General features: G+C 42.7%; 3 protein-coding genes and 1 long non-coding RNA gene across 11 annotated transcripts in view; 2 read left to right on the top strand and 2 right to left on the bottom strand.

Annotated features, from left to right (window-relative positions):
- BRCA2 (BRCA2 DNA repair associated) overlaps positions 1-9799 on the top strand; it is a 34729-nt gene extending 24930 nt beyond the window's left edge. The window contains 9 exon segments of the mRNA XM_023918573.2: positions 1366-1510; positions 4265-4386; positions 5455-5656; positions 5889-6055; positions 6141-6276; positions 6884-7140; positions 7601-7744; positions 9066-9588; positions 9591-9799. Of these exon segments, the coding sequence (XP_023774341.2) occupies positions 1366-1510; positions 4265-4386; positions 5455-5656; positions 5889-6055; positions 6141-6276; positions 6884-7140; positions 7601-7744; positions 9066-9588; positions 9591-9703 (1809 nt within the window). The 3' untranslated portion in view covers positions 9704-9799.
- On the bottom strand, positions 9744-22088 carry N4BP2L1 (NEDD4 binding protein 2 like 1). The gene is made up of 5 exons (XM_086881634.1): positions 21555-22088; positions 14213-14337; positions 13367-13455; positions 12803-12879; positions 9744-11199 (listed from the first exon to the last, which is right to left on the bottom strand). Exons 1-5 carry the CDS (start codon positions 21836-21838, stop codon positions 10974-10976), a joined length of 801 nt encoding a protein of 266 aa, XP_086737760.1. The 5' UTR covers positions 21839-22088; the 3' UTR covers positions 9744-10973.
- On the top strand, positions 22018-24816 carry LOC147654212 (uncharacterized). The gene is made up of 2 exons (XR_015284708.1): positions 22018-22105; positions 24681-24816. It is a non-coding gene; the product is annotated as an uncharacterized LOC147654212 (long non-coding RNA).
- LOC111923001 (uncharacterized) overlaps positions 23236-25346 on the bottom strand; it is a 41714-nt gene continuing 39603 nt past the window's right edge. For all 8 annotated transcript variants that reach the window (XR_015284706.1, XR_015284707.1, XM_023918628.2 and 5 more), the window contains one exon: positions 23236-24752. The gene's annotated coding sequence lies outside the window, so the exon portion shown is untranslated. The remainder of the gene's footprint in view (positions 24753-25346) is intronic.

The following is a 25346-nucleotide window of genomic DNA, read 5'->3' as shown; positions in this document are numbered from 1 at the left end:
CTAGGATTCTTTTTTCATTGCCTTCTTTCTAAGGTATTATATTATTGTTGGTGAATGTAGAATGAATTCTGCAAAGGTACTAGCAACATTTGGTTTGGATCATTACTTTGCTATATTTAGATCATTACTTTAATGGAGGAAATTGCAGCACTTATTATGTGAGCTGCCTGGTAGAACAAACATTTATTTAGGTCCCAGAAAGGGCACTGTAATCTGTAACTGCATCACAGAAAATGGTTTCCAGGCTGGGGAGGAAAGTGCTTCTTCATATCTGGCTATGTCAAGAGATGAATGTACATATTTCTTTTGTAAACACTGAGACTCTTGCTCAAACATACCAAAATTATAGGAAGATTTGGGCTGTCTCCTTTTACCTCAAGAGTGAAGGAATGTAGGAATCACAGTAGCCTTAATTTAAGGTGTCAAACTGTGAATAATGTAGGAATACATGGTGTGCAATTAATGGTGTGCAATTAATGAGGTAGGCAGAACCTATTTCAACAGTTTTCTGCCTCATAAGGATTAGTCCTGTAACCTTTCCTTACGTTGCTTTCAGTATAGGCTCCTGCTTGCTTCTCTATTCTAAACCTGGAGCTCACCTGGTCCTGTTACTTAGGTAACTTAGTTCATTAAACTAGGAAAAAACAACAAATAATAATATTAAAAACACACAATGAACTGCTGTTTATTGAATTACCAAACTGATAAAGTCTGCTGAGGTCAAATATCTGCTAGAGCCAATGCAGGGGAGAAGACAGAACTGTGCAGAAAAGGGGAAGGAAAGGGATCACTTTCAGGAGCCATGGATCTCCTTGTTTAGCTCACTGTGACCTCTTCAAATCAGGCAAGCCAGTTCTGGCAGGGTTGTGAACAAGGCTCTAGTCCTGTGGAACCATCTCAGGCAGGAAAGTTCTCTGCAGAACTACATCATAGTTCTTTTACAGCATCTAATCTAGGATGTTAAAACAGACAAGTACAGGTGATGTGGAAAGACAAGTTGGGTAGAATGCAGTCCGGTATATTTATAAGCACTGAGTTTGATGGTTTGTATCTTAATGTATCTACCAGTGGGATCCATTCATCATCTAAATTACAACACTGATTCTCACAACGCTTGAAGTTATGTCTTCTTGAGCTGTTAAATCATCTGGTTTTGGATACTGCTCCATTCCATGTTTCTTTGACAAGTTACCAACCAATGCTGTGTGGTTTTGCCTTTTTTCTGTTCTACTGGAAGAACTTAAGGTCTGCTGCCTGTTCATTTTTAAAGCATTTTTGCTTAACAGTGAGTATGAAAGAGAAGCTAGATAATGTTAAAAATAATTTTTAAAAAGTCTGTGTTTAGTTTTGCTCTCTTTATTTCAGTGGATGGAAAAGACATCTGCTGGTTCCTACATTTTTCGTAACAGCCGAGCTGAAGAAAGGGAAGCTGCCAAGCACGCAGAGGATCAGCAAAAGAAACTGGAAGCTCTGTTTGCAAAAATCCAAGCAGAATATGAAAATCATGAAGGTAAGGCTTTCATTCTTTCAGAACGTGTATTAAGAACAGAAAAACATTTTGATGTTTTCAAAAAAGTCTAAAGAAATAGTCAAAAATCTTCTCTGGTGATAAAGAAGCAGAGATGGGATTTGGGGTTGTTTTCTTTGTTGTTTTTTATTGTTTCAGGTTTTTGCTTTCTGTGTATCAAGACTTTTTGGTACAAAATGATTATGTGCTTATTTGCATGGCTTTGCAGCTATCTAGGAAGCACCTCTTGAACATATTGGTAGCCAGGCCACTAAAAACTTATCCTTGAGATGATTCTCAGGGACATGCTACAAAATTGTAGAATTCATAATTTCGTTTCATTCAGGGACATGGCACTGTAAGATTTCACCCAGAGGTGGGCACTGCTAGGATGTATCTCAGTAGACCTGAACACCAAGACTGAGCACCAAGCATCTTGTCTCATTAATAACTGCATGACTGTGCAGATACTAAGGTCAGTGGAGCTGCTCAGTGGGACAGGGACTCTGGTGACACAGGCCATGGAGAATGCTGAGGTACTGAATGCCCTTGGTTGGCAATCCCAGGTCACAGAGACCAGGGGAAATTCTGAAGCAAGGACCACCCTTGGTGGAAGAGGATCAAGTTAGAGAACACTCAGGCAAACCGGACATATGTAAGTCCGTGGCTGATGACAGGATTATCTCAGAAGTATTGAAGGAGCTGACTGATGTCTGTGGGGCTGCTTTTGATCCTCTTTGAATGATCATTAGTTGATTGATAGAGGTGTCTGGAGACTGGAAGAAAGCAAATGTGTCTGCTGTATTCAGAAAAGACAGGAAGGAGCACCCAGGGACTACAGGCCAGTCAGCTTTACCCTGATCCCTGAGAAGGTGATGGAACAAGTAATCCTGGAAGCTGTTAACTGGCACATGAAGGACAAAACTGTGATCTGGAGCATTCAGCAAGGATTCACCTGGGGGAAGTCATGTTTGACCTACCTGACAACGTTCTGTGATGAAATCACTGGCTTGAGCAGTTGAGGCGACAGTAGTGCCACTGTCTATCTGGACTTCAGAAGGGCTTTTGACACTGTGTTTCTTAAGATCCACAGTGAGAAGCTGATGGGCTGGATGGGCAGGCAGGCAGGTGGATTGAAAACTGTCTGAACAATAGGGCCCAGAGGGTGCTGGGTGATCAGTGGCACAAAATCTTATTTTGGAGGCAGTAACTTCTGGTGTATGCCAGGGATGAGTACTGGGTCTAGTCCTGTTTTAACAAATTCATTAATGATCTGGAGAATGGGGCGGTGTACTTACAGCAGGTTTAATGCCAAAAATTAAGACAAGTGATACACTAAAGGATTATGCTGCCATCCAGAGGGATCTTGGCAGCTGAAGATCTAGGCTGACAAAAACCTCATAAAGTTCAACAAAGCAAATTGCAAATCTTGCACCTGGGGAGGAGCAGTGCCATGCACCAGTACATGCTGGGGACCAGCCATCTGGAAAGCAGCTTGGCAGAAAGAGCCCTGGGGGTCCTGGTGGACAAGCTAAGGATTGTTGCCAAAAGGTCTAAGAAGGTGATCCTTCCCTTCTGTTTAGCACTGGTAAGGCCACATGTGGAATGCCATGTCCAGTTCTGGGCTCCTCACTACAAAAGAGACATGGACATATTGGAGATATTACAACAGAGGGTCATGAATGTGTTTAAGGAGTTGGAGCATCTGGCATAGGAAAAGCAGAGAGAGCTGGGACCATTGAGCTTGGAGACGGCTCAGGGACACCTGATCAATGTACTTAAATACCCAAAAGGACACTGCAGAGAAGATGGAGATAGGCTTCTGTCAGTGGTGTCCAGTGACGGGTCCAGAGCCAAATGGACACAAACTGGAACACAGGAATTTCCCTCTGGACATCAGGAAACACTTTTTCACTGTGATGTTGCCTAGAGAGGCTGTGAAATCTCCATCCTTGGAGATATTCAAAAGCTCACTGGACATAGTCTTGGTCAGCTTTCTATAGTGTGGCCCTGCTTGAGCAGGGAGATTGGAGTAGATGACCTTCAGAGGTCACTTCCACTTCAACTTTATTCTAATTCTGTAATGGCTGACACTGTTCACCTCTGCCAGTGATTTCTAACAGTAGTTCTAGCATTGAATTCTTAGTTGAAATCAGAGGTGGCCTTGTAATTCTTAACTTCATTGCTGTGACACTTGATGTGTTGTTTTATATTTGGTAAACTTGTGTACATGGGAAGGAATGCTGAAGGAATTCATAAAATTCTGTCAGCAAAGTGACTTTACCTAAGGAGAGGGTAATAGTTTAATGTAAGTTAACTTGGTATTCAGCTGATGTCCTGAGGAGGCTTCATGTGCAGGCCTGTGGTAACCTGCTGTCCTGCATCTTGGTGTCTCTAAGACTTTTCTGCTGCATGAGTGGGAGAGGAAGTGATGGACATAAAGGAAATGTAGTGAAGTATCTATGAAGGTTCTTTGCAGCCCATAAAATCTTTCACCTTCTCCTAAGTGCAGATACTGGCTTCCCCAAAGTTTGTATAATATTCTAATCTATGCTGTATTTAAAGGAATAAGGGGTTTTTTTCTGCTTGTACTTTTCTGATATGTATATGCACACACATATACATCAATTCCTATACATGTATTTTGTGTTTTTATTCTGGCAAGGCATAAGTACTACTATGCTTCTTACATAATTATTTTTTCCTTCAGTTTAAAGTGTATTGGTTGTACTCCACATAAAAGCTTTTTCTCAACAGAGAGAACCAGCAGAAGAACACCAAGATCGCGGATAGTCACAAGACAGCAAATCCATAATTTGCAAGATGGTGCAGAACTTTATGAAGCAATTCAGAATGCATCTGATCCTGCTTATATGGAGGTAACTGTAGATCCTGCTGGGCTAATTTTGAAAAGCTTGTGGAATAAATTAAAATTTAGTAACTCTTGCTAAAATCGACCATTAAATTACTCTTTGGTTTTGCTGCCCTTTGATATTTTCTACAGCATGTTTATTGCTAAATAAATTAATATGAAAAATTTTGAAGAAAACTTAATGAAGGCTTGTTGTAGTTGATTAATATTATCTTGGATGGCAATTTTCTCTTGGTATAAAAATCCAGGATATAGCACAATTAAAAGTTAATGTTACTTGTAATTTTATTACTTTGCTCTGTTTGCATACATGAAAACTTACTGCATCTCATCAGTCTAGAGTTTCATACACATATTCTTGCATTCTGTTCACTGAGTTGTTTGAATAATTACATTGTCTTTGTTGTCTTCATTCCCTGTTCCAGTTAAATCACAACTTTTAAGTGTTTATGCCTTTACTAATAAAGATGCAGGTAATTAGTCCCTGCCAGTTGCTAAAAATTAAATACATGCCTTGTCTTTTGAAAGTGAGGATCCTTGTCTGTCATAAAGCCATATGATCTGTGTCTTCATTTGATAAAATGGTGTCCATGTCTCTGGAGCTGCATGTACAGGCATTTGGGTCTTGAAGGCTTGGTCAGAAAAGTGATGGGTTTGATGCATTTTAGTGTAAATCATTGTGTCAGCTCAAAGACAGCAGCCTTTGTGTACAACTCTTCCTTTATTCTTACAGAAATTTTTCTTAATATGCCTTCATATTAAACAGACAAGCCTGCCTGTTATATTAACTATTCACCTTAGTTAAGCACTGTCAAGCAGGCTTCTCACTAATTGTCAGGTAAGAACAGTGTGTAGTGTAATGCTCTGCACAGACCAGAGAGCACCAGCTGAGCACCAGGTAAGACTGCTGCCTCCAGTTGTTTTAATAAACCTCATTTAAAGTCCTAATAGTGTATCAGCTGGAAATAAATTGCTTCTAACAGATGAACACTCAAGAAAGAGGCTATCTAAGAATCTCGACAGTGTTTTTTTGATTAATAAAAAAGATAATGAGTTAATTTTCTCTTGGTTGCAGGGATATCTCAGTGATGAGCAATTAAAAGCCTTGAAGGCTTACAGGCAGCTGATGAACGACAAAAAACAAACACAGATACAGGAACAATTCAAGAAGGCTATAGAGTCAGCAGAACAGGAAGAAAACGGTTGTTACAAAAGGGATGTGTCTGCAGTATGGAGATTATGTGTGGTAGACTACAGAAAGCAAGAAAAACATAAAGGTTAGTACTTGAAAAGTTATAAATAGCTTTTGACTAAATGTGGTAACTGGCCACCATAGGTGGATTTGAAGAGTTTCAGTTTCCCAACAGTATTTTACCTTGTAGTTTAATATTTCCAGTTTGATTATTGGCTTAGGGCTTTTGGACAGGAGGGTGTGTTGTAGGTTTATTTTGTTTAAAAGCCTTCAAATTATTACTGAGCAGGAAACTGAGCTTACTGTGCTGTTGTCAGGAGCAGTACTGAGTATCTGGCGCCCGCTGCCCGATGTATGTTCCTTGCTGAAGGAAGGTGCTCGCTACAGGATCTTCCAGCTGTCAGCATCCCAGTCCAGGGGCAGGGCAGACTCCACCAGCATCCAGTTAACAGCCACGAAGAAAACTCAGTATCTACAGCTATCAGTAGGTGCTTTAAGTGCATAAATGTGCATCATTAAAATGCATCACACTCCGTAAGTGTGGTAAATACTGAAGTTTTGTGTTTCAGGTATCACAGGAGATGCTGGTACAGATTTTCTTTCCAAGAAAGGCTCTAGAATTCACCAGTTTGTTGGATCCTTCTTTTCAGCCACCATGTGCTGAAGTGGATTTAGTTGGAGTTGTAATTTCTGTTAGCAGAACAGGTATGTTGTGGACCACATTCATATTCTCCCATTGAATAAGCACTGAATTATTTTTTCAAAAGTCAGAGTTATCATGGTGCTGTACCTGCATCTCAGGCCTGTGAAAACCTACTAATAAATCCCATTACAGTGACATGCTGGCAGATAAATCTATATTTCTGAAGAAAAACTGTCTCTGCTTATTAGCTCAGGAAGTTAGTAAGGCAGGATCCAAGCGCAAAAGCAGCTTGTATTTACATATTTTTATACTTATATTTTTTCCATAAATGGTGGGCGTGAGTTCTCACATTTGTGTTCAGCATCTGCAGAAACACCATCGTGCATGTACATGAGCTCCCTCTTTTGTGTAGTGTCATGGAATGAGTGGAATTCAGGCACTGAAGCTCAATGGAAGGAGTGGATAATCTTCTGGATAAAAAGGAGTATTGCTTTAAAGACAACAATATATAGAATATGAAAGAAGCATGAGATTGCTGTCACCACACAGATGGGCTGCCATGTAGCTCTTTCAAGATGTGTGTGACTTTTTGTTTTAGTAGATACAAATGACAGTACCTTTACTTGAAGACATATAAAGGTTTAATTCAGACTTCTTTTGTGCATTTAGGTTTCACTACTGTAGTGTACTTATCTGATGAAAGCTATAATTTAGTGGCAATAAAGATCTGGACAGATCTCAGACACTTGGCTGTTGAAGATGTAGTTGTCCGCTGCTCATTCATTTCTGCAAGCAACCTTCAGTGGCAGTCTGAATTCAGATCAGAAATTCCCGTGCTGTTGGCTGGAGATCTCTCTTTATTCTCAGCCAGTCCAAAGGAATGTTATCTTCAAGAGAAGATTCATGAACTGAGAAGTGTGATAGAGGTAAACCTGTAGAGGTGTTACTTGATAGTTAGTTTTAGTTACTGCTGTGTTACATCCTTCACCAAAAAGTCTGTTAGTAATAATAAATCTTTAAAACAAATAATGCACATAATGCTGAATTTGAGGGGGGATTTTCTGGGAGGTGGAGTAAGATGTCAATGCAATTTTCCTGGGGGATTGAATGTCTTGATTTTTTTGTTGTTTTGTTTTGTTTTTTTCAACTCATCCAGCACTGTCTTTAGGAAGTGCCACAGAATCTCTGGCTGGCAAAAGATCTTGTACCTGTCAATAGGGGATCTGCCATGGACAGAAAGTGCAGCAATCATCTGTGTTGTTGGTTTGATATAAAATAAAATTCCAGTGGGATAATGATGAGAAAAGTTTTAAATGTAGTGTATATAGTACTTGCATAGTTTGAAAGTCAGCTATTCTGCATTGCAAACTCTGTTCTCCCTTACAGAACGTGGCTTCCTTCTGCTCTGATGCAGAAAGTAAACTGATGAATTTGCTACAAAAAAATCTCATGCTTACACCCAGTTCAGCTAAAAGATGTGGCTTGGAAAACCCCTCTCCTTCCTGCAGCTATACAGAGGATAAAAGTTTGGTAAGCTTTTGGTAATTAATGCTGTGTTTGTACTGGCAGTATACGCAGTAAGGATTTAAGGAAGTGTTATAGCTGTGGTGAATGGTCTTGCTTCTCAGTCTACTTCATCCAGTCTTTTCAGGGCAATGCAATGCAAGCTGATTAGAAGCTTTTCCTGTGTGTGTGGGTTTAGGATTACTCCCCAGGAGGAGCCATGAGATAGATTGTCCTTCCTTCAAACAGTACATGAAAACTTCCCCTTGTGGCCTGTATTTCCACAATGTACCTTAAGTATTTTGAATTTAATGTGAGTAAAATGAGTCATCCTTTCTTTGTAGATGATTTAGTCCTTCTTTGGTTCCACTGTCAAGATTATCCAGTGTAAATGTCACAGAAGGAAAATCTTGAAATCCATTTTTATTTCAAGGCATTCTGCAGCTCCTACCTTTGTTGGGAGAATTTACTTCCTGGTCTTTTTCTAGATATTGTTTACTATTTCTAGGATTTAGAAGGGAAGAGATATCACCTCGTAAATGTATTTTAGCAGTTTTGACAAAAATTGATTTAAATAGTACTCAAGCTTCCCATGAAAGCTGCTGGTGGTGAATTGCTTCTGATGTGGAGTACTGAGCACAGTCAGAACAAAAATGTTTCCTGACATGGGTTGCATGGGAGGTGGAAATACCTTGGTGTGATATCGGTTCCTGGGGACTAAGTTTAAGCTTATAAGGCATCCTTTTCCATTTCAGAGGGGGAGGGCTAATGTTTAATTCTGGAGATCTAGTTTATATATTTTATAGACTAACTAGTTTATATTTTTATAGCTTATTAAATACATTAATCATCTTTAAAAAAAAGGAGACATTAAGTGTATTCGCAAGCCTGTGTTGGAAAGCTTTGCTATGCAGCATCTGTCTTGTGTGTCTTGATGTCTTAAATTTTTTGGTCTATGTTCTATCCTGGTTTTTCTTCAAATGTTTTTCCTCCTTTTTACTTATTTAACTAATCACATGTGGAGGACATAGCCAAGGCAGTAGAAGACTCATGAGTCCTTTGATTTAGGTACCATCTGGCATAGAAAAATTCCCATATATTTTGCTTAGGTCTTAGAAACAAAATGTAAATGCACAGATAAACAGTGATTCATCAACAACAGAACTTGAAGGAATAATATTAATCAGCATCAGGAGATACCAAACTAAACTTAAATGGGATATGAATGATGATGTAGTGGTTTTATATCAGGGGGAGAGGGGAGGTTTCCCCCATTTTTTGGAAGTCGTTGAGGAATTTCATGGAACAACATTCTATTCAACACAAAACTTTTTCTCTTTTTACCCAGATCTCTTCTAGAACTGAAATAAAGCATCAAAGCCCTTGGTCAGCTTGGACACCAAATATGAAACTTGTCACACCAGGGTCAGCAAAAACACCTTCACCTGCTACAGTTAATGAAGACCATCTCAAAACCAGCAAAAAGAGAAAAGCTATGGACTTCCTCAGCTGCATACCTGCCCCTCCACCACTGACACCAATATGTTCAGTAATTTCTCCATCTGTTAAAAGAGCATTTCAGCCTCCACGAAGTTTGGGTTTACAGCACAGCAAGTCACCTAAAGGCACAGATCAGAATATTGGCCGTGTCACCCCTTGCAGAAAAGTGAGAGAAACCGTCCATCTTCCTGAGAATGACCTGGTTGCTGATGAAGAACTGGCAATGATTAATACACAAGCACTTGTGAATAATTTACCAGAAGAAAAGAAGATGGATTGTGTAAATGAAAACAGCAATGCAACAGCTAATACTTTATCTGATGATCTTTCATCCAGAAATAGTTCCAGGTCTACTGGGGAAGCAAATAACTCATCAAAAGCAGTTCTGAAGTAGCTGAGGCTCTTCAGAAGAACCCAAAGGAACCTGAGGACTCATTACCAGCCCACAGAATGCTACAAAGACCAAAATCCCGAAAATGCTGCTAATGTGTATGTACAGTATTGTGTATATTTCAAATTCAAATTATTTTTACACTTTGTACATTAAAGCTTGATTGTATTTAATAAAGTTCTATTACACAAGCAGACTCATTAAGTAACACTTCATTTGCAGAATAGTTTGAAGTTTAGTATGCAAACACTTCTCACAGAGATGTATTGTACAATAGCATCAGTGTGCCTGAAGGTTTGATGACATTTTGTAAGCCGTTGATTCTGTGTTCTTATATTACAGCAGGATCTTTGTTTTAGTCTAAAGCCATCAGTTTTGTTACCCTCTGCAACATTAGAATAGTTGTTTGGCTGCCCAGAGTGGCACAGGGCATAATAAAGAGCTCTTACTTTCACCAAACAGAACACTTTAATTCTGAAATGCTGCTCTGCTGTTCTGGCACAGTTCTCGTGCTTTCCTCCTCAGACTTTCCATCTAGCACTAAAAGAGGTTTAAAGAACAGCTGTGATTATTTGATTCACAGCAAAATGCCATGCAGAGTTATTAGTAAATAGCTCCTTGGTCTGTGTTTCTGCTTCAGCTGTTCAGAGCTGCTCCTGTAGCCCTGTTCCCACTTAGGAGTTAACATGCACAAGCCTAACACAAATGTTTCAGTTTAGGAGCCTCTCCATCTTGAGACCAGTGAACTCCTGTGTCTCAGCAAGAGGAAGAGCTAAGTTTGCTCTATTGAAGTGTTTTGCTTTCCGGCTGGAGGAAGGTTTGTGTGTGAGGTAAGACCAGCATGAATCCAGTCCGGGGAGAGGGAACAGCATCAAATCTTGCTACAATCTGTTGAGCTACTTTGGTCATCATTCACTTTGTATCTGAAAGTTACAATAATGCTGAAGGCAAGACGGTAGATACAAAAAGTTTATACAGTCAAATATAAAGCATTAAAATGGCGAGAAATGCCAGTTGTGTGGGGAAAGAATTGGCCACAATGGCATTAAGACAGAAATAAATTAGGAATTTCTAGCATCAGACTGTGAGGCAGAAAAAAACATCCAAAATATAGCATGTGGTAGAGCCAGTACATTTCACATGCCTGGAGGGATTTTCACGGAGGAAGAGGGATGAGAAGGAGTACAGTGGGTACAGTGCTCTTGCTGTGGTCATGTAGAGCTGTGAGATCACAGTCCAAAGCCATTTAAAAATTCATAAGAAATAAAAAACACAAGAATAAAAAACAGGTTAGAAAAAAATGTAAAACTAGAGACTCTTGTACCCTGATAATTAAAACAGCAGGGAATGCAGTTAAATGTTCCTTCAGTTAAATGTCACATTTGTACGTGCCATGCCAGGTCTTCTCCTCCGGAAGGCAGAAGGGTGGGTGGGGTGGGGACCCATGCCATAAGCTGCACTTGCTCCACTGTAGCTTCCCTCATCCCTGCTTGGTTTTTCAGACTGGAGAACACTGTGGAAAGTAACATTGTGCTCGTATTGTTCTTTCATCCGTTGTATCTTTTCCCGAGGGACATGATGAATATTTCTTCTGTAGAGTCAACAGTAACAGAAAATACAAGTATTTAGCTGCCTGTGTATGAGAGGTTATCTTCAGTTTGCTGAAGTTCCTGACAGGTTCAGCGTAATGATTCAGGTCTCCACTGATCTCTTTCTGACCCTCTTTTTCAAGTTACTGTTCACTTCTACTTACTTCTTAGGAATATTATTGTGACTGCTGAAAGACATAACACGGTGATTTTTGGGAGGCAGGCAGGACACGGTAAGTTGACAAATGTCCAAAAGAAGAGTTGTGTAGAGGATCTGTGTGGTATTTTATACGAGTGTTGCTGTGTTTTAGCCCTAACAGCTTGCTGGTCTCACTGAGCTTTTGTACAGCTGGGGTAGCAGCCAAGGGCTGCAGCCAGCCCAGACACCGACATAGCCGCAAAGATAGAGGTCGCAAACTGCTGCTGCTTGGAGATCAAGTAGGGAAATGTCACACATGATGTGGCTCAGGCTCCAGGGTAGATTGGCAAATGACAAGTTTGAGAGGCAAGGAAACACCATGCTCAGACGTGCAGGGCTTTCTGGATAGAGCAGCCAGAGTAGCACCAGCCACAATCCCTCCACTACTTAGCGGGAATTGTCTTCCCAAAGACCACCAGGAATTTCTGTCTGTGACTTTGCAAACACTGGATATCTTTGGGTTTGCCATTTAATGCCTGAAGGCACAGCTTGTGCCCTAGTGAGTGTTATGTCAATTAGCTTTATAATGCTGCTGTGAAAAGTCAATGTGTGTCAAATACTTAATAAAACAAATTGCAAATTACTGAGCAGCTCTGCCTACAAAGAATGATCAGATTGTGCCCCTGCAGTGCTCCCCTGCCAATGCTGCTGAGGCCAGAGCTGGTTGACAGCTCAGGCTGGTGGTGTCCTCACCTGTCCCCAGCCCTGAGCCATCATCTGCCATGTCCCACCTCTGGGCCTTGGCTCTCTGCCGTTTGTGTCCATCACACACAGACAGGAGCAGCATTAATTTTTGTCTAGAGCTCCTGGCTGGTAGAAAACAAATCCATCCATTACAATGAAGTGCCCATGCCTTGTGTTCTTGCACTAACAAGTTAGCATGTGTTATCTTCTGGATTTGGTAGCTGGGAGAGCTACTGGATACACTCTTTACATCCCTTTTGTGTGTGTGTGTGTGTGTTAAGATCTTTACAAAGATCCTGTAGAATGCTGTTTCCTACCCACACTTGGTGTACCATCCCTCCATGCTGCAGCAGGACAGTCTATACTATATACTGTCTATACTGAATATTGTCTGTAGTACTTAGATTCGAGTTTGTGCCCAAACAAAAGAGACTGCTGCTCAAAATACAGAATGAAAATCAGGGCTCCTGCCCCATCAAGCTTGCAGCACAAAAACAAGTTTCAGAGCTTGATTTTTCTACTGCCTGACCCACTTCAGGCTCTTTCAGGACTGAATTCATTACAGACCAGGTAGTCAGTAATGGAAATTTTCCACAACGATCCTTCTGTTGTCATTTACCAGGCTACATTCTTCCTTATATGAAGAGGAAGAAGGCTGGCCTTCTCAGAGCCTGACAACAAAATGACAACCTGTCTGCTCCAGCAAAGAGAAAACTATGTACCTTGTCAGTTCTTGAACATTGAACTTCCAGGGTGTATCCGGTTCTTGGAATGTTACTTCGTATCTATTTTCATGTGCCTGAAGGACACAAAAGTGACATTATGAAACTGCACTAGAAGTATTGCCACCTCTGACGGAACTCCTGACACGACACACCAACGTGTCTTGAAAGACTGTAATGGTGTGTTTTTCACTAGTCATGAACTACAATTATAAATCATATCTTGATATACTTGTCAACAAAGAGTTTGGGAACTGTTCAATTCATGTCACTACTGGGGAAGGGTGTGATGTCCTCAAGACCAAGATGTATCAGGGCAGGTTCAAAGGCCATTAATCTTTTCAAGTAGTTTTGCCTCCACTGAGTTACAAAGCTGACCAGCTAAGCAACTACAGTGTCACCTCTGCCCCTCCTTCATCCCAATATCCATCCCTAACTATAATTAGAGAGCTATAGGAAAACTGAAGTAAATATTTTTAGCCTTGTAAAGAACATTTTCAGTCAGATCAACTTGTAAGTGTCATATAAAGGCATATAAAAGCAATAAATGGGAGCTTTCCCTACCATCATCACATACGGCTTCATTTCCCAGGCATGGATGTTGGTATTATCAATAATAACAGGGCTTTTCCCATTCTTCATTGCTTTGCGTGCTGCAATGTAACACATCAAGTAAAGCTAAAATATATTAAATATCAGAGCCAGGCCTTACTAGCCCTAAAGTGTCCTTTCTTTGCCCACTGCTCGCACACTTGGCTCCCCACAGACCTGGCCTTGCAGCTACCACCCAAATGGGAGCCGAGATCAGTGCCCAGCAGCTCTCTTGGAAAAGGAGAAAAAGGAGAAAAGCCTCTGGCTGATCTGAAGCATTAAACATACTTGAAACAACCAAAAATTACTGTCATTTACAGGAGATCTCCGTTACACGATCTCAAAGTATGTTCACCGTCACTACAAATCCCTTCAGAGCACAGCCACAAAAGCATGGTGCATTGAGTGGAGACCTGGATTGTTTAATTCTCAAACTCAGCCTGCAAGTTTTCTTCCTGTCTATCATTACATTCCCACCCACCTCCAGGTCAGGACAGACACCTAAGAAGTTAGAGGTGAAAGCTGTGGTGCCTATAACTGCAGGGAGCAGCTGCTGGGATGGTGTCTGAAGGGTATCAAAATTCAAAAGTGCTTCCTCTAAAATAACATTAACCAACCTCCAAAATGTTTTCTTTAACAAATTTCCCTTTTATAAGTCAAAAGAAATCAAATCAGAAGTGGTAAAGGTATTTTTTCAGTTAACACCCCATGAACTGCAGTGTATGACACCACCTTGAGATATTTCATTCTGGGGGCTAAGTTTAAAGACAGCCTGAAATGCAAAACTATTTTTCAAGCCCCTGGATGGAGTTTGGTCACCTCTTTTCTGGTTCCACTTGTGTGCATCCTCTAGGAAGTCAGGCTCAAAGACGTAGACACCATTTTCAACAAAGAAGTCATCAGTACTAAGGACCACGGCACTGGGGTGGTCACGTTTCAGCTGTCTGCAGGGGGGAAAAAACCAAAAATATGAAAGAAGGATTAGCACTTGGTCACACCCTTTAACAGTGACCATTAAATCATGAGCTATTTGAGTGCTCTGTAAATACACAAAGTGCTTTATTTGAAAAATCCCAATTTAAAGGATCTGGGAGTACTGCAATCAGTAGATGGACACGTAGGAAGAAAGGAATGGAGCTTGAAGGTGTGACCTTGATTTCTTTAATTCAGCAGAGAAATCTACACAGACTATCAACATCGAGTCTTTAATCTTATTAATATATTCAGCTCTCCTGAGTAATCTGAGAAAGCGGGATTGTAAAGAGGGGAAGAAAAATCCAGCAACCCAAACCTGCTTATCCAGGCATGGAAGTTGGTGTCAGAAGACAACTCGATGATGGGAATTTTGCTACAGAGATTTCTGAAGATAACCAGGAGGAAGGATTTGTCATCTAGTGAAGATGGTCCAGAGAACTGTCATTTTGGTTTGGGGGGCTTTTCTGACTGTAAAGCAGGTAGCACTTTTTAAAAATTTTAATTTGAAAACAAGTATCTGAGTGGTACGTGAATATTTTCTGGTATTTTATGCAATTTTATGGTTCTTATCACTTGTCCCTGTTCCACTTAATCCTCCTCTTGTAGAGTTATTTTTATATCTTCAGCTTTTAAACAAATTTTATAAACAAATCTGAGTTTATAAAAAATATTTTATAGACAAATTTGCAGATCCATAGAGCAGACTGCTGTGGTGAGTGGCACTGGGCAATCCCACTTCCCTTCACACAGGTGTGTGTCCCCCAGAAGTGCCAGGGATGCCACGGGGAGGGGATGTGTGTCCTGCTGGACACTGACCAGCTGCCCCACAGGCAGCCACTGGCTCTTGGAGGTGGAAGGAAGTGCTGCCTTGTGTGGAGGTTTAGATGATGAAGCATCCCTCTGCCAGTCCTTAGAGACTTAAAAAAGAAGAAGCACCAAAAAAATCAACCCTTAATACATGATTGTGTTCCCATTTGTGTATAATCCAGATTTTCTTTGTGTCCATAGAAAGAATTGTCCTTTTTTATTTTTTTTCCAAACAGAGAAGAGCTGGGGGAGGAGGAAGTCTCTGCAATAAGTCAGGGAAAGCCCATGGTATCACCCCTCTATTTCCAGTCTCTCTAAGGCACAGAATGTCTTGGGAAAATAAAGAAAGGTCAATCAAGAAACCCTGTGTCTTGCAGACATGAATGCTGCTGCCCTGCTGTCTCACACCACACATGGTCTCCAGCCCCTTAAATTAATCATTTCAGCTTTCCTAATAAAACTCTTCTCTGTCCACCCCCACAAGCCGCTAAATAACCATTTCTCAATGTCTTATCTATGTGGGCAAGAGCAAGGGAAAAGGTGTGTCCAAGTTATCAGCAGAAGAACAGGCACCCAGACAGAAAAACCTTAATTCCGTCATCCAGTTCTGTTCCAACCCTTTACTTACCAGCTGTACCCTAATCTGCCTGCAAGCAGCAGCTCTTCATTAGGACTGCAGTGTGCATTTAGCTGAATAAAGGTCAGCTTCTGACTTTGCTGTGTCTCCACTGTAACTTCTACCATCTGCTGACTAATTAACATTACTTTGTGGTGGGGTCCACCCCAGCGAGCAGTGACTCGGTGCTGATGGAGCCAGGACTGGGCTGTACCCTCTGTCACACATCATCCAGCAACTACCTGTCCTAGTCTTGGAGCCCCAAAGGGATGTTTTATTCACAAAATTACTGCTGAGAAAACTGATTTAAGAAAAGTCATGTTTTAAACTGTTAGCAAACAGTAAAATTTTGTTGCTTTAATTTTGGCCTCAGGCAAAGAAATTCTTCTAATGAAAAGCACAGCAACACCTAGTACTTATCTAGTTACTGCAGTGGATAACCTGATATATTCAGGTCTCACTATGATTCAGCACCTCACCCTTCCCACTGCTTTACTCACTGCAATTTGTTCTCTAAAAAATTGACTGCTAAAATATGTGTTATCTCTTTAGCTACTAATAGGCACATCAAATTGTGCACATTAATAAAAGATCTCAAGACTATTCTCTTTTTTTTGCTCAGTATTTCTTTTTAAAGTGTTCTTAACCAGTGCAAATTTTAAAATCCATTTTCTTAGCACATACCTTACTGAATTTTCAACACTGAGAGCTTTGATATTAACCCTCAAGCAACCTAAAGTGTAGGTGAGTATCTGTAGGCTCAGCCTACAGTCCTCACATCAATAATTAAAGTAGATAAAACTTGTGTTTCAAAGGAGGAAAAATATGGGACAAAATGGGCTGAGAGCTGTGAATTACAGTCACATTTGTTATATTCATGCCAAATAAGCTCCTGCTAGCAGCAGCATAAGGAGACATGAAGCGCAAAAAAGATGGTTTATCTTCTGTTTATTTTGCTGGTTTTAACTTTTAGCTTTCCAAAACAAGTTTGCTGAAGTTTACAGCTGTTTTCTGTAATCCCTTCCATATTGGCCACAAAGCTGACAAAACTCCTATGTCTTCTCTCCCTTATCATTCCAAAGGGCACCAAGCACCTTTCATGTGTTCTTTATGAAATGAGCCTTCCACAATCTTTACAGGACCTCAGGCTGGTTTAGAAGAAAGGTCCTGCATAATCACATCAGGCTCTTAATCACTGCAAGCAATTAAAATGCCTGTATTTTAGAAAAATACACACCAGCTATGCAAAATGGGAGGGCTTGTGACCATGGTTATTTATGAATAAATCTTGAACTGCCCTGTAAAAAGAAAATTACCCACCACTGGTAAGTCAGTAAGTGTAAAGCTTACTAAGGAGGAAAAGAAAAATGCAATCTCTTTGCAAGATCAAAGGACACATAGCAGCTATGTTTGCATTTTTTAAAGAAGCCACTGAACTGGAAGCACTGCATTGTGACAGGCAGCATCTGTGAAAGGTTCAGTATTAATTTGCTTTGGACATGTAATTGCACAGTGCTACATCTCTTCACCTTGCAGTGGATATCGTACCTCCTTCACCTTGTAAGGAGAAAAGGGTTTGAGGAGATTTATTTAATGCAGAGGAAACCTCCCCTGTTCTTTTCTTACTTTCTTATCCTTTGTAGTTTCTGAAACAGTATCAAACCTTTGTTTAGCAAAGGATAGAGCATAAAGAATTTTGTATTCATAGGTTATCATACTTTTCCATCAGAAAACTTGAAAATAAATTAATTTCTGATAGCAAATTGGAAGAAACATTTTCAGTGCTCAGAAGGCCACAGAATGGCATATCAGAGACCAGAACATGTATGTACTGGCACCACTTGCTCCAGCCACTCTTCCCAGTGTTAAGTGTTCTGTGGCATTTAGAAGGTGTCTAAAAACCTTTTGTTTCAGCAGGAAAGCAGGACTGTGAGAGCTGGAGCATATACCCGGTGCTTGTCACTGTTTGTTGTGTTTGAAGAACCCCTGGTGCCCCGAGGACTTTGCCTGGCCGAGCCCAGGTGCTGCTGGCAGAGCCCTGCCTTTGCCTCACCCACGTGTCTGCTTCGTCAAGCACCAGGCTCGTGTTGTATTTGATCAAGGCCCTCAGGAGACTCACCTGAAGTGATTTCACACAAAGGTACGTGCTTACAGTGCAATGCTGCCTGGAGGCAGGAGCTGCAGAGTCCACGAACCCATCAGAGGTGTAGTTCTGCAGCAGGGTTGGGTGCTGGGAACGCTGGGAACAGCTGGCCTAGGGCTGGAGGTGCTGGGATAAACGGGGCAACAGCAGCAGAGAGAACGGGAGAGGACACAGATTGCACCGAGCAGTGATGCTTCAGAGCCAGCACATTTTTTTCCCTCCTGTTCTTAAAGATGACTCGCTCTGTGCTTCACAAGGGAGTACAAGAACAAGCTCATTTGAGCAATAAATCAACAGCTGTGGCTGAAAAGTTACAAGTTTGATCATGCCTAGCTTATAGTGCTTGAGTCAAACTGTTAGATAAAGGGTTAGGTGTAAGTTGAGCTGTGCAGCACAGCAATGTGCTGATGGAGAGCTAGAAATGCAGCTACCGTGCAATGCAGTTTGCTGGGAGAGCAAGTATGAGCTTGTACATAGCTCACTGAAATTTCGGAGGCATTTTAGGAAGTATAGCTGCCCCTGCACCTCAGATAACCTTTTTCTTAGCAGCTGCCTCAGTGTGATCACAAAACCTGCACTGTGAAGTCAAGGCCAATGTGTTCAGGAGCATGTCCAACACACCTGAAGGAAGCTGATGGAGGTGTGACTTCCAGGTGTCCATTCTCCTTCATAATTCTGTGACATTCGGTGAATGGTTAAAGGGAGGTAGCTGGGGCCACCTAAAATATGTGGTTCAGGGAAGCCCATCATTAATAGTGAAGCTGCTGGAAAGGTGTGAAGCTTGGTGGTGAGCAGATCAGCTCCTCCTATATCACTTGTGGGTAGATCAACTCCTCCTATATCACTTGTGGGTCCTTTGCTGTCTTTACCAGAAACCAAAAACCAGACCTGAACTGATCCATGCCAGTGTAGGGCTGCTCTGAGCTGGGAACAACCAGGATGAGGAAATAATTTTAACAAAAATGCCATAACTAAAGCTTACAAAGCTGTACCCAAACTCTGCTGAGTGATGCTAAAAGGTCAGGGAAACAAGCCATGGATCCATGGTTGTTCCTAGGTCTGTGTGACATATGGAAAAGGGGCCTTTTGATTGGAGTTATCACTGGGTTGCTGTATCACCAGTGATAACATTCATGGTTTGTGACTCACAAGCACTGTGAAGAAGTAGAGGTTGTGACAGAAATACAGAAATACTGGCTGATATGCAGAATGAATGAATGTAGATGTGTGCAAAAGCACCAGAAGAAAGAACAGAGCGAAGGCTAAAACAATGGTACCCACTGCCAGCCAGGACCATTAACAGCAATAAACTGGGACAGGTGCTGTTTACACCCCCCAAGGCCAGCACTCAGCTGAGGCCCAGCACAGGAAAATCTGTGCTCTGAGAGCAGGAGGATGGGCAGCACGTCACACCAGCCTCTCCATCATCCTGCTTGTTCCAAGAGGGGTAGACGCCCAAAATGGGAAAATTAATATAATGGGGAGGGAAAAAACTACCTAAGATTCATATAGCACCAAGTAAGCAGAATTTACAGACAAAAAAATGGCAGTATAGGAGCTGTTGGCTGGAGATGGCACAGCAGACCTGGCCAAAACCCACCCTGTCACCGCCAACCAACAGCAACCCAGCAGAGAAAGTGAGGATGGGACAGCTGACAGTCCTTATCTGCTCAGATTTTGGGCAGACCACCTCTGCACATGCATCTTGATGCTTGCAAGTATTAAGTTGTGATATTGTCAGTGAATAAAATCTGAGAAAATAAACCTGAATTTATAAAATGAGTTTACAGAGTGCTTTTGCAAATAAACAACCACCTTCCTCCTCCGGTGGGATCTCGCACTGAGATCTGTTGCAGTAACTTCTTGCAGACTTTCCCTTGTGCAGCACATAGCATTTACCAATACCAAAAGGTATGCAGTGTGAGAACAGCAAAAAAATTCTCTTGGTACAGTACTTCACAATCCGGACATGGTTAAGGAGAGGCACTAAATTCTGCCTTTTGATCTGTGTGCTGCTGAACAGCTAAACACAATGATGCGATTAACAGGGGCTGAGAACAGCAAGATACTCAAATGTTCATCTCACAGAAGACTACTACAATACTTACAATTGATTTTGTAAATATGTCCTCAGCAATTAACCTTGTGTTTTGACTTAAAAAGTGCAGGTGAGTACAGTTACTTGCTCTGCCTGAGAATATGTCCCCAAACCTTTATGTTCTCACTGTGCAATGAGAAGACCTAAATCCCCCTGAAGGAACAGGCCCACACACAGCCTCTTACGGGAGAGGTGTGTATTTTGGGTGAGAGCAAAACACAGCATTTGGCAATTCATAAAATAAATTTGTTTGCCAAAGTGCAGTGAGGCAGAAGGCCCAGTGGGTCAGGGAGGTTGTACTGAGAAGAGGAAACTGTAGATGAACCCAGTGTTTCACACAGCTTTGTGCTGCCACCTCTCACAGCAGAGCCCTTCCAGCGGCAGCCCATGATCCCACCATGGGTTCTTCAGCCCAGCAGCGTAAGAAGACAGGGAATGTTCCTCTTTTGACAGAGAGTGGGTAGCACTGGGAGCTGAGTGATACCAAACTGTGAGATTTTGTGATACCAAACTGCGGCTGCACAGTCACACTGACTGTGGTGCTGCCTCCCAGCACTTCCCTCTGTGTTTTCCCACCTATTTACAATCAGCCTTCGAGCTGTTGGAGAGTGGAGTGGTCTCCTCTGCTCATTTTGTACACTGCTAAAGCTCTGACCAGGAGTCCAGGACATTATGAAAACAGAAGTCAGAGTTGTCAGTTTTCAGCCAGAGAGAGGAATTTTTTTTGCCATGTTCATGAGTAAACACAAAAAAAACCCCAGAACACCAAAAAAGCCAACCCAACAAAACCAAACCAAACCAATCAACCAAAAAATAAAATTAAAAAAAAACATAAAGAAAGAAGAAGGAAAGGAAAAAGGAGAGGAAAAAGGAGAGGGAGAGGGAGAAGGAGAAAGAAGGAGAAGGAGAAGAAGAAGAAAGAGAAGGAGGAGAAGGAGGAGAAGGAGGAGAAGGAGAAGGAGGAGAAGGAAGAGAAGGAAGAGAAGGAGGAGAAGGAGGAGAAGGAGAAGGAGGAGAAGGAGGAGAAGGAGGAGAAGGAGGAGAAGGAGGAGGAGGAGGAGAAGGAGAAGGAGAAGGAGAAGGAGAAGGAGAAGGAGAAGGAGAAGGAGAAGGAGAAGGAGAAGGAGAGAGGAGAGGAGAGGAAAAAGGAAGAAAGGAAAGGGGAAAGGGGAAAAGAGGCCACCACAAATCTGGCGCCTTTGAGAAAAGGAACAAGTACCGCCTCGTTTGGGGTGATCAGTCCATCTCACCACAAGCATCCCTGTAGGGACTGCTCGCTCAGAGCAGGAGCTCGCACAGTACCACGGGCAGGACACGCAGACACGGCCACAGGTGCCCGGGACAGCGCATTCTGGAGCGGGTCTGGAGCCGGGGGAGTTCCGGGCGGCTGCCAAGGCTCCGGCCAGGCTCCCGCTTCCCCCCCGATCCCAGCCCAGCCCTGTCCCGGCGGCTCTGCAGCGAGTGCCGGGCGGGCACACGGGCTCCCGAAGCCCTGCCCCGCCCGGGGCCGGGACACGCTTACCTGGCCAGGGTGCTCTTGCCGGCGCCCGGCAGCCCCCTCAGCAGCACCAGCCTCCCGCCGCCGCCGGCCCGCGGGGGCCGCAGGCTCAGCCCCGCCAGGGCCTGCAGCAGCCGCTCCTCCGGGGCCGCGGCGCCGGGGCCGGGCCCGCCGGGACGCGGGGTCGGGGCCGGGGCCGGCCCGGGACGGGGGGCCCGGGGCAGCCGCTCCGCAGCTCGGCCCCGGGCCCGGCCCCGCGTCCCTCGGGCCCCGCGGGAGGGGCCGGGCCGCAGAGCTCGTCCCTCCATGTCCCGGGCGGCCGAGACTTTGCCCCGAGAAAGCGAAAGCTGCGGGAGCAGAGGCGCGGGGAAGGACGGGCGGCTGCACGGCCAAAGCGCTCGGCTACGGCACTCGCTGCGGACCCGGAACTCTGGCCCGAGATACCAGCTCCAGTTATTTAAAGTCAGGATTATTCTCCATATTCTCAAAGGCAGGAAAACACAAGGCAGCGGTGCCGGCGTTCCGGTCCCACGTGCTGCCTCTCTGTATTGCGAACTGCGGGGCAAGCCCCAAAGGTGAGAGGAATGACAGGTTTGTCTTTACAAACAAGCTGTGGGTCTGCTGCTGACGAGATGAAACTATCACTGAGAGCTAAACAATGGCACGGATTCCACTGATTGAGTGAAAGATGAAAGGGACACTGTGGAAACACCATAAATTCCACAAGAGTTAAGAGGGGATTACACAGGAGAGGGGATTCTTAGGTATTGGGCATTCCGGGAAGCCTGTACCTCTCAAGTACCTCAACCTATGGGGAAAGAGAGAAGGGACAAGCGGCTGGGAATTAGGATATAAAAAGGAGGCTGCACCCTCCAAAAATTTGAGGGACCCCAGGGGAATGCCCCATGGCTTCTCCCCTTTATTCAAATAAAGTAAAAGGACTCCTCTGTCTCCTTTTTGGACATAAACCTCTGGTGTTTGTGGATTAATTTTCCTGACAAAGGGAATGAAACCCAAAAGAGAAGTGGGGCAGGTTACAGGACAGCGGGAATGCCCGGAGACTTCTTTGCCACCCATCCCTTCCCTAGCAACGAGCTATGGGAGTCCTCTTCAGCCACAGCAGGGACAAGGATGCCAAGGGGATGTAGCTAAACAACTGCCCAGCATGGAACAAATGAGCCCGTGCATCACACGCTCACTATACCACCCTAAGTTTTTATTTTTTCAAACATACTATCATAAGAGAAAGTAAAGGAAATCTTAAATGTTTCTCTCCTCTGAAGAGAACCTGATTTCCATTAACTTGATCACCAAAGAAGCCAAAGAAATTATAGTTTTCAGTGAAATTAAAAATAGTTGGAGTGGTATCACACCCTCCCTCTCAGAGCTACACACAGCATCACGCCCAGCTTGGTTAGGAGCCAGGTATGCCCCAAGCACGCAGCACCAGCAAGCTTCAATGCTGGAGCTTTAGGTTCTGAGGTTCCAAATGGTGCTAAAGGGAGTGTTCACACACAGGGAGAAGGCTTAGCTCCCCAGGGACATGGCACGCCAATGCTAACTGAAGCAAGTGGGGGAAATGTGGCAGGAAAGAACAGACAGAAAAATTGAAATTCATAGATAGTGGGAAGGGGGGTTAAAGTAAACTTCAGCTAGCAACACTCTACTAAGAGATGAAACATGACTTGCCCATACAAGAGTACTGTGAGATTTTGAAAACTATTTTTATTTCAAGCATTCTGAAAGGCCAGGATTCAGTAACAGAAAAGAGAGGCATTCTGATTTCTCGCTCAATAAATAGAAGTAGGAAGACAGTATCCTTGAGTGACATTTTCTTGAAATCAAACTAACTTGTCTGCTGCCACTAGTACAACACAGAAGTCTGAAACGGTGGCTATGGTGGGTATGAAGTCCCTTCCTCCTGCCTCACACATTTTGTATAATGTTCTGCTGGTAGGAGAGCAGGACATTTCCAGCCAAGGAGGACACACACATGTACATGGGAAATGCATTCAAACAGTGCAGCCAGAAAATTGCTACAGTGGTACAACGTGGATTTAGAAATACATACATTGTTAACTGCTTTCATGGAGATGCAGTACTTAAGTAGAAAGTGGAGACACATTGGCAAATTCAACCATGGTGAAGCTTCGGCACAAATTCAGTCGAGTCCTGGCTCTTCAGCTGTATAAACACATGCAGGGAAAGGTGAGGAAGAGGAGGTGAAAGAATAAATGGAGAAATATTCTGGATCTGCAAGCTGCACAAGTGGGAAATATTATTTCTGATGAGTAGACACAGCCAAGTTTCCTGCTTCTCCTCAATCTTTTCTCACAAGTTTATTGTTAAGTGAGGTGACAGTTGTCTTTCCTGTCACTCCTTCTCCCTACGAGGAAGTGTCCAGCCTTATGCATGCCTCATAATTGACAGAGGTTGCTCTTTATAATTAATTATAATTTGTCTATCTCTACATACATAAATATTTCCAACACCCCTAACAGAAACATCAAATCACTGGTTACCAGTGCTAGTTACACATCTTCTCAGTCTACCACAAACTATACACACCCTTGCTCCAGCGTGTTTGAATCAGTTCTATAGTGAAATGTTCTTGTTTCTGTGGTCCCAAATTCCCAAATGAGTCTAGCTGAGGGGAAGCATGAAGCCTGGTTTCAGGAGAAAAGCAGAGAAGTTGTGCACCCCTGGATGAGCGAATAGGAATGACAGATGAATATTTTTACCATTTGAGGTTGTAAAGGGACTGTGTGCAATTGTGACTGAGGGTGAAGGCAGAAGGAGGCTGAGACATGTATCAAGCACCATTCCCTGCATGTGAGCATCACTCACTGCTTCTGTGGTGATATCCTGGATCCTGATACAAGGGAATTAAATATCACAGCCTGAAGCTCACACCCCATAGTGACAGATGCCTCTGGTCTCCACTTTCAATCTTTTTATACCACACTTGAGGATGTACTGAGAAAGTGTAAAACCACAAATGCCTTCAGAAAATGACCTTTTGCCATACATTAAGTTATCTCAATTCTGATCATTATTACATGGACAGAGAGGTTGATATTGGGGAGTAGCATTGGAGGGAAGTGGCTAAAGATGTACACCAAAAAATCTACAGTGGTTTCTTTCTTCCAGGTTATCCCTCACGTTTAAAATTCTTGGTGGCCAACTGAAGTCCTTCTATGGTGTGAAGAAAGCGAGAAGTTTCTGAAATAAAAAAAAAAGAAGAGGATCTGCTGAAGTTCCACAACAGCACAGGCAGCAAAAAGACTTAACAGATAATCCAGCCCTCAGACTGAGAAGAGTCTGTCCAATGCTTTTTAAAGTTCCTAATACCCAGCTGTTGGTTATTTAAAAAGTTAAAAAGGGTGGAGAGGAAGCAGACAATGGAAAGCAAAGGAAAAATAAAAGAATGCAAGGAGAGTGGAAAAGGATGTATGTCAAAACTAGAGGCAGTAAGGACCTTACCATCTCAAAGCTGAAAAATAAGGAGAAGAGTAACACAGTGGAAGTAACACAGCTTTTTTTTTTTCTCTACACACCACAAACCCTATATAAGGAACAGCTGTTCAACCAATTCCACCATAGTACAGCTACATCACAATTTTTTTTGTTATAATGTGAATTGTTTCCCCTGTTATGTGTGCTTAGGACCTCACAGGCTTTCATGTTACAGAGTTTGTGTGAGGCGCTCGCACAGCCCAATTGTTGCACTTTCCTGAGAGCTCCAGAAACACTGCTGTGGGCAGCTCTTATTCCCCAGTCTTAATAAGACAGTCTTATTATAGACTCTCTGCTTAA

Source organism: Cyanistes caeruleus, chromosome 3, assembly GCF_971803275.1.
Source record: "Cyanistes caeruleus chromosome 3, bCyaCae1.hap1.1, whole genome shotgun sequence".
Taxonomy (NCBI): Eukaryota; Metazoa; Chordata; class Aves; order Passeriformes; family Paridae; genus Cyanistes; species Cyanistes caeruleus.
Note: the sequence above shows the minus strand (reverse complement) of the source record. Positions and strands in the feature narration are given on the sequence as shown.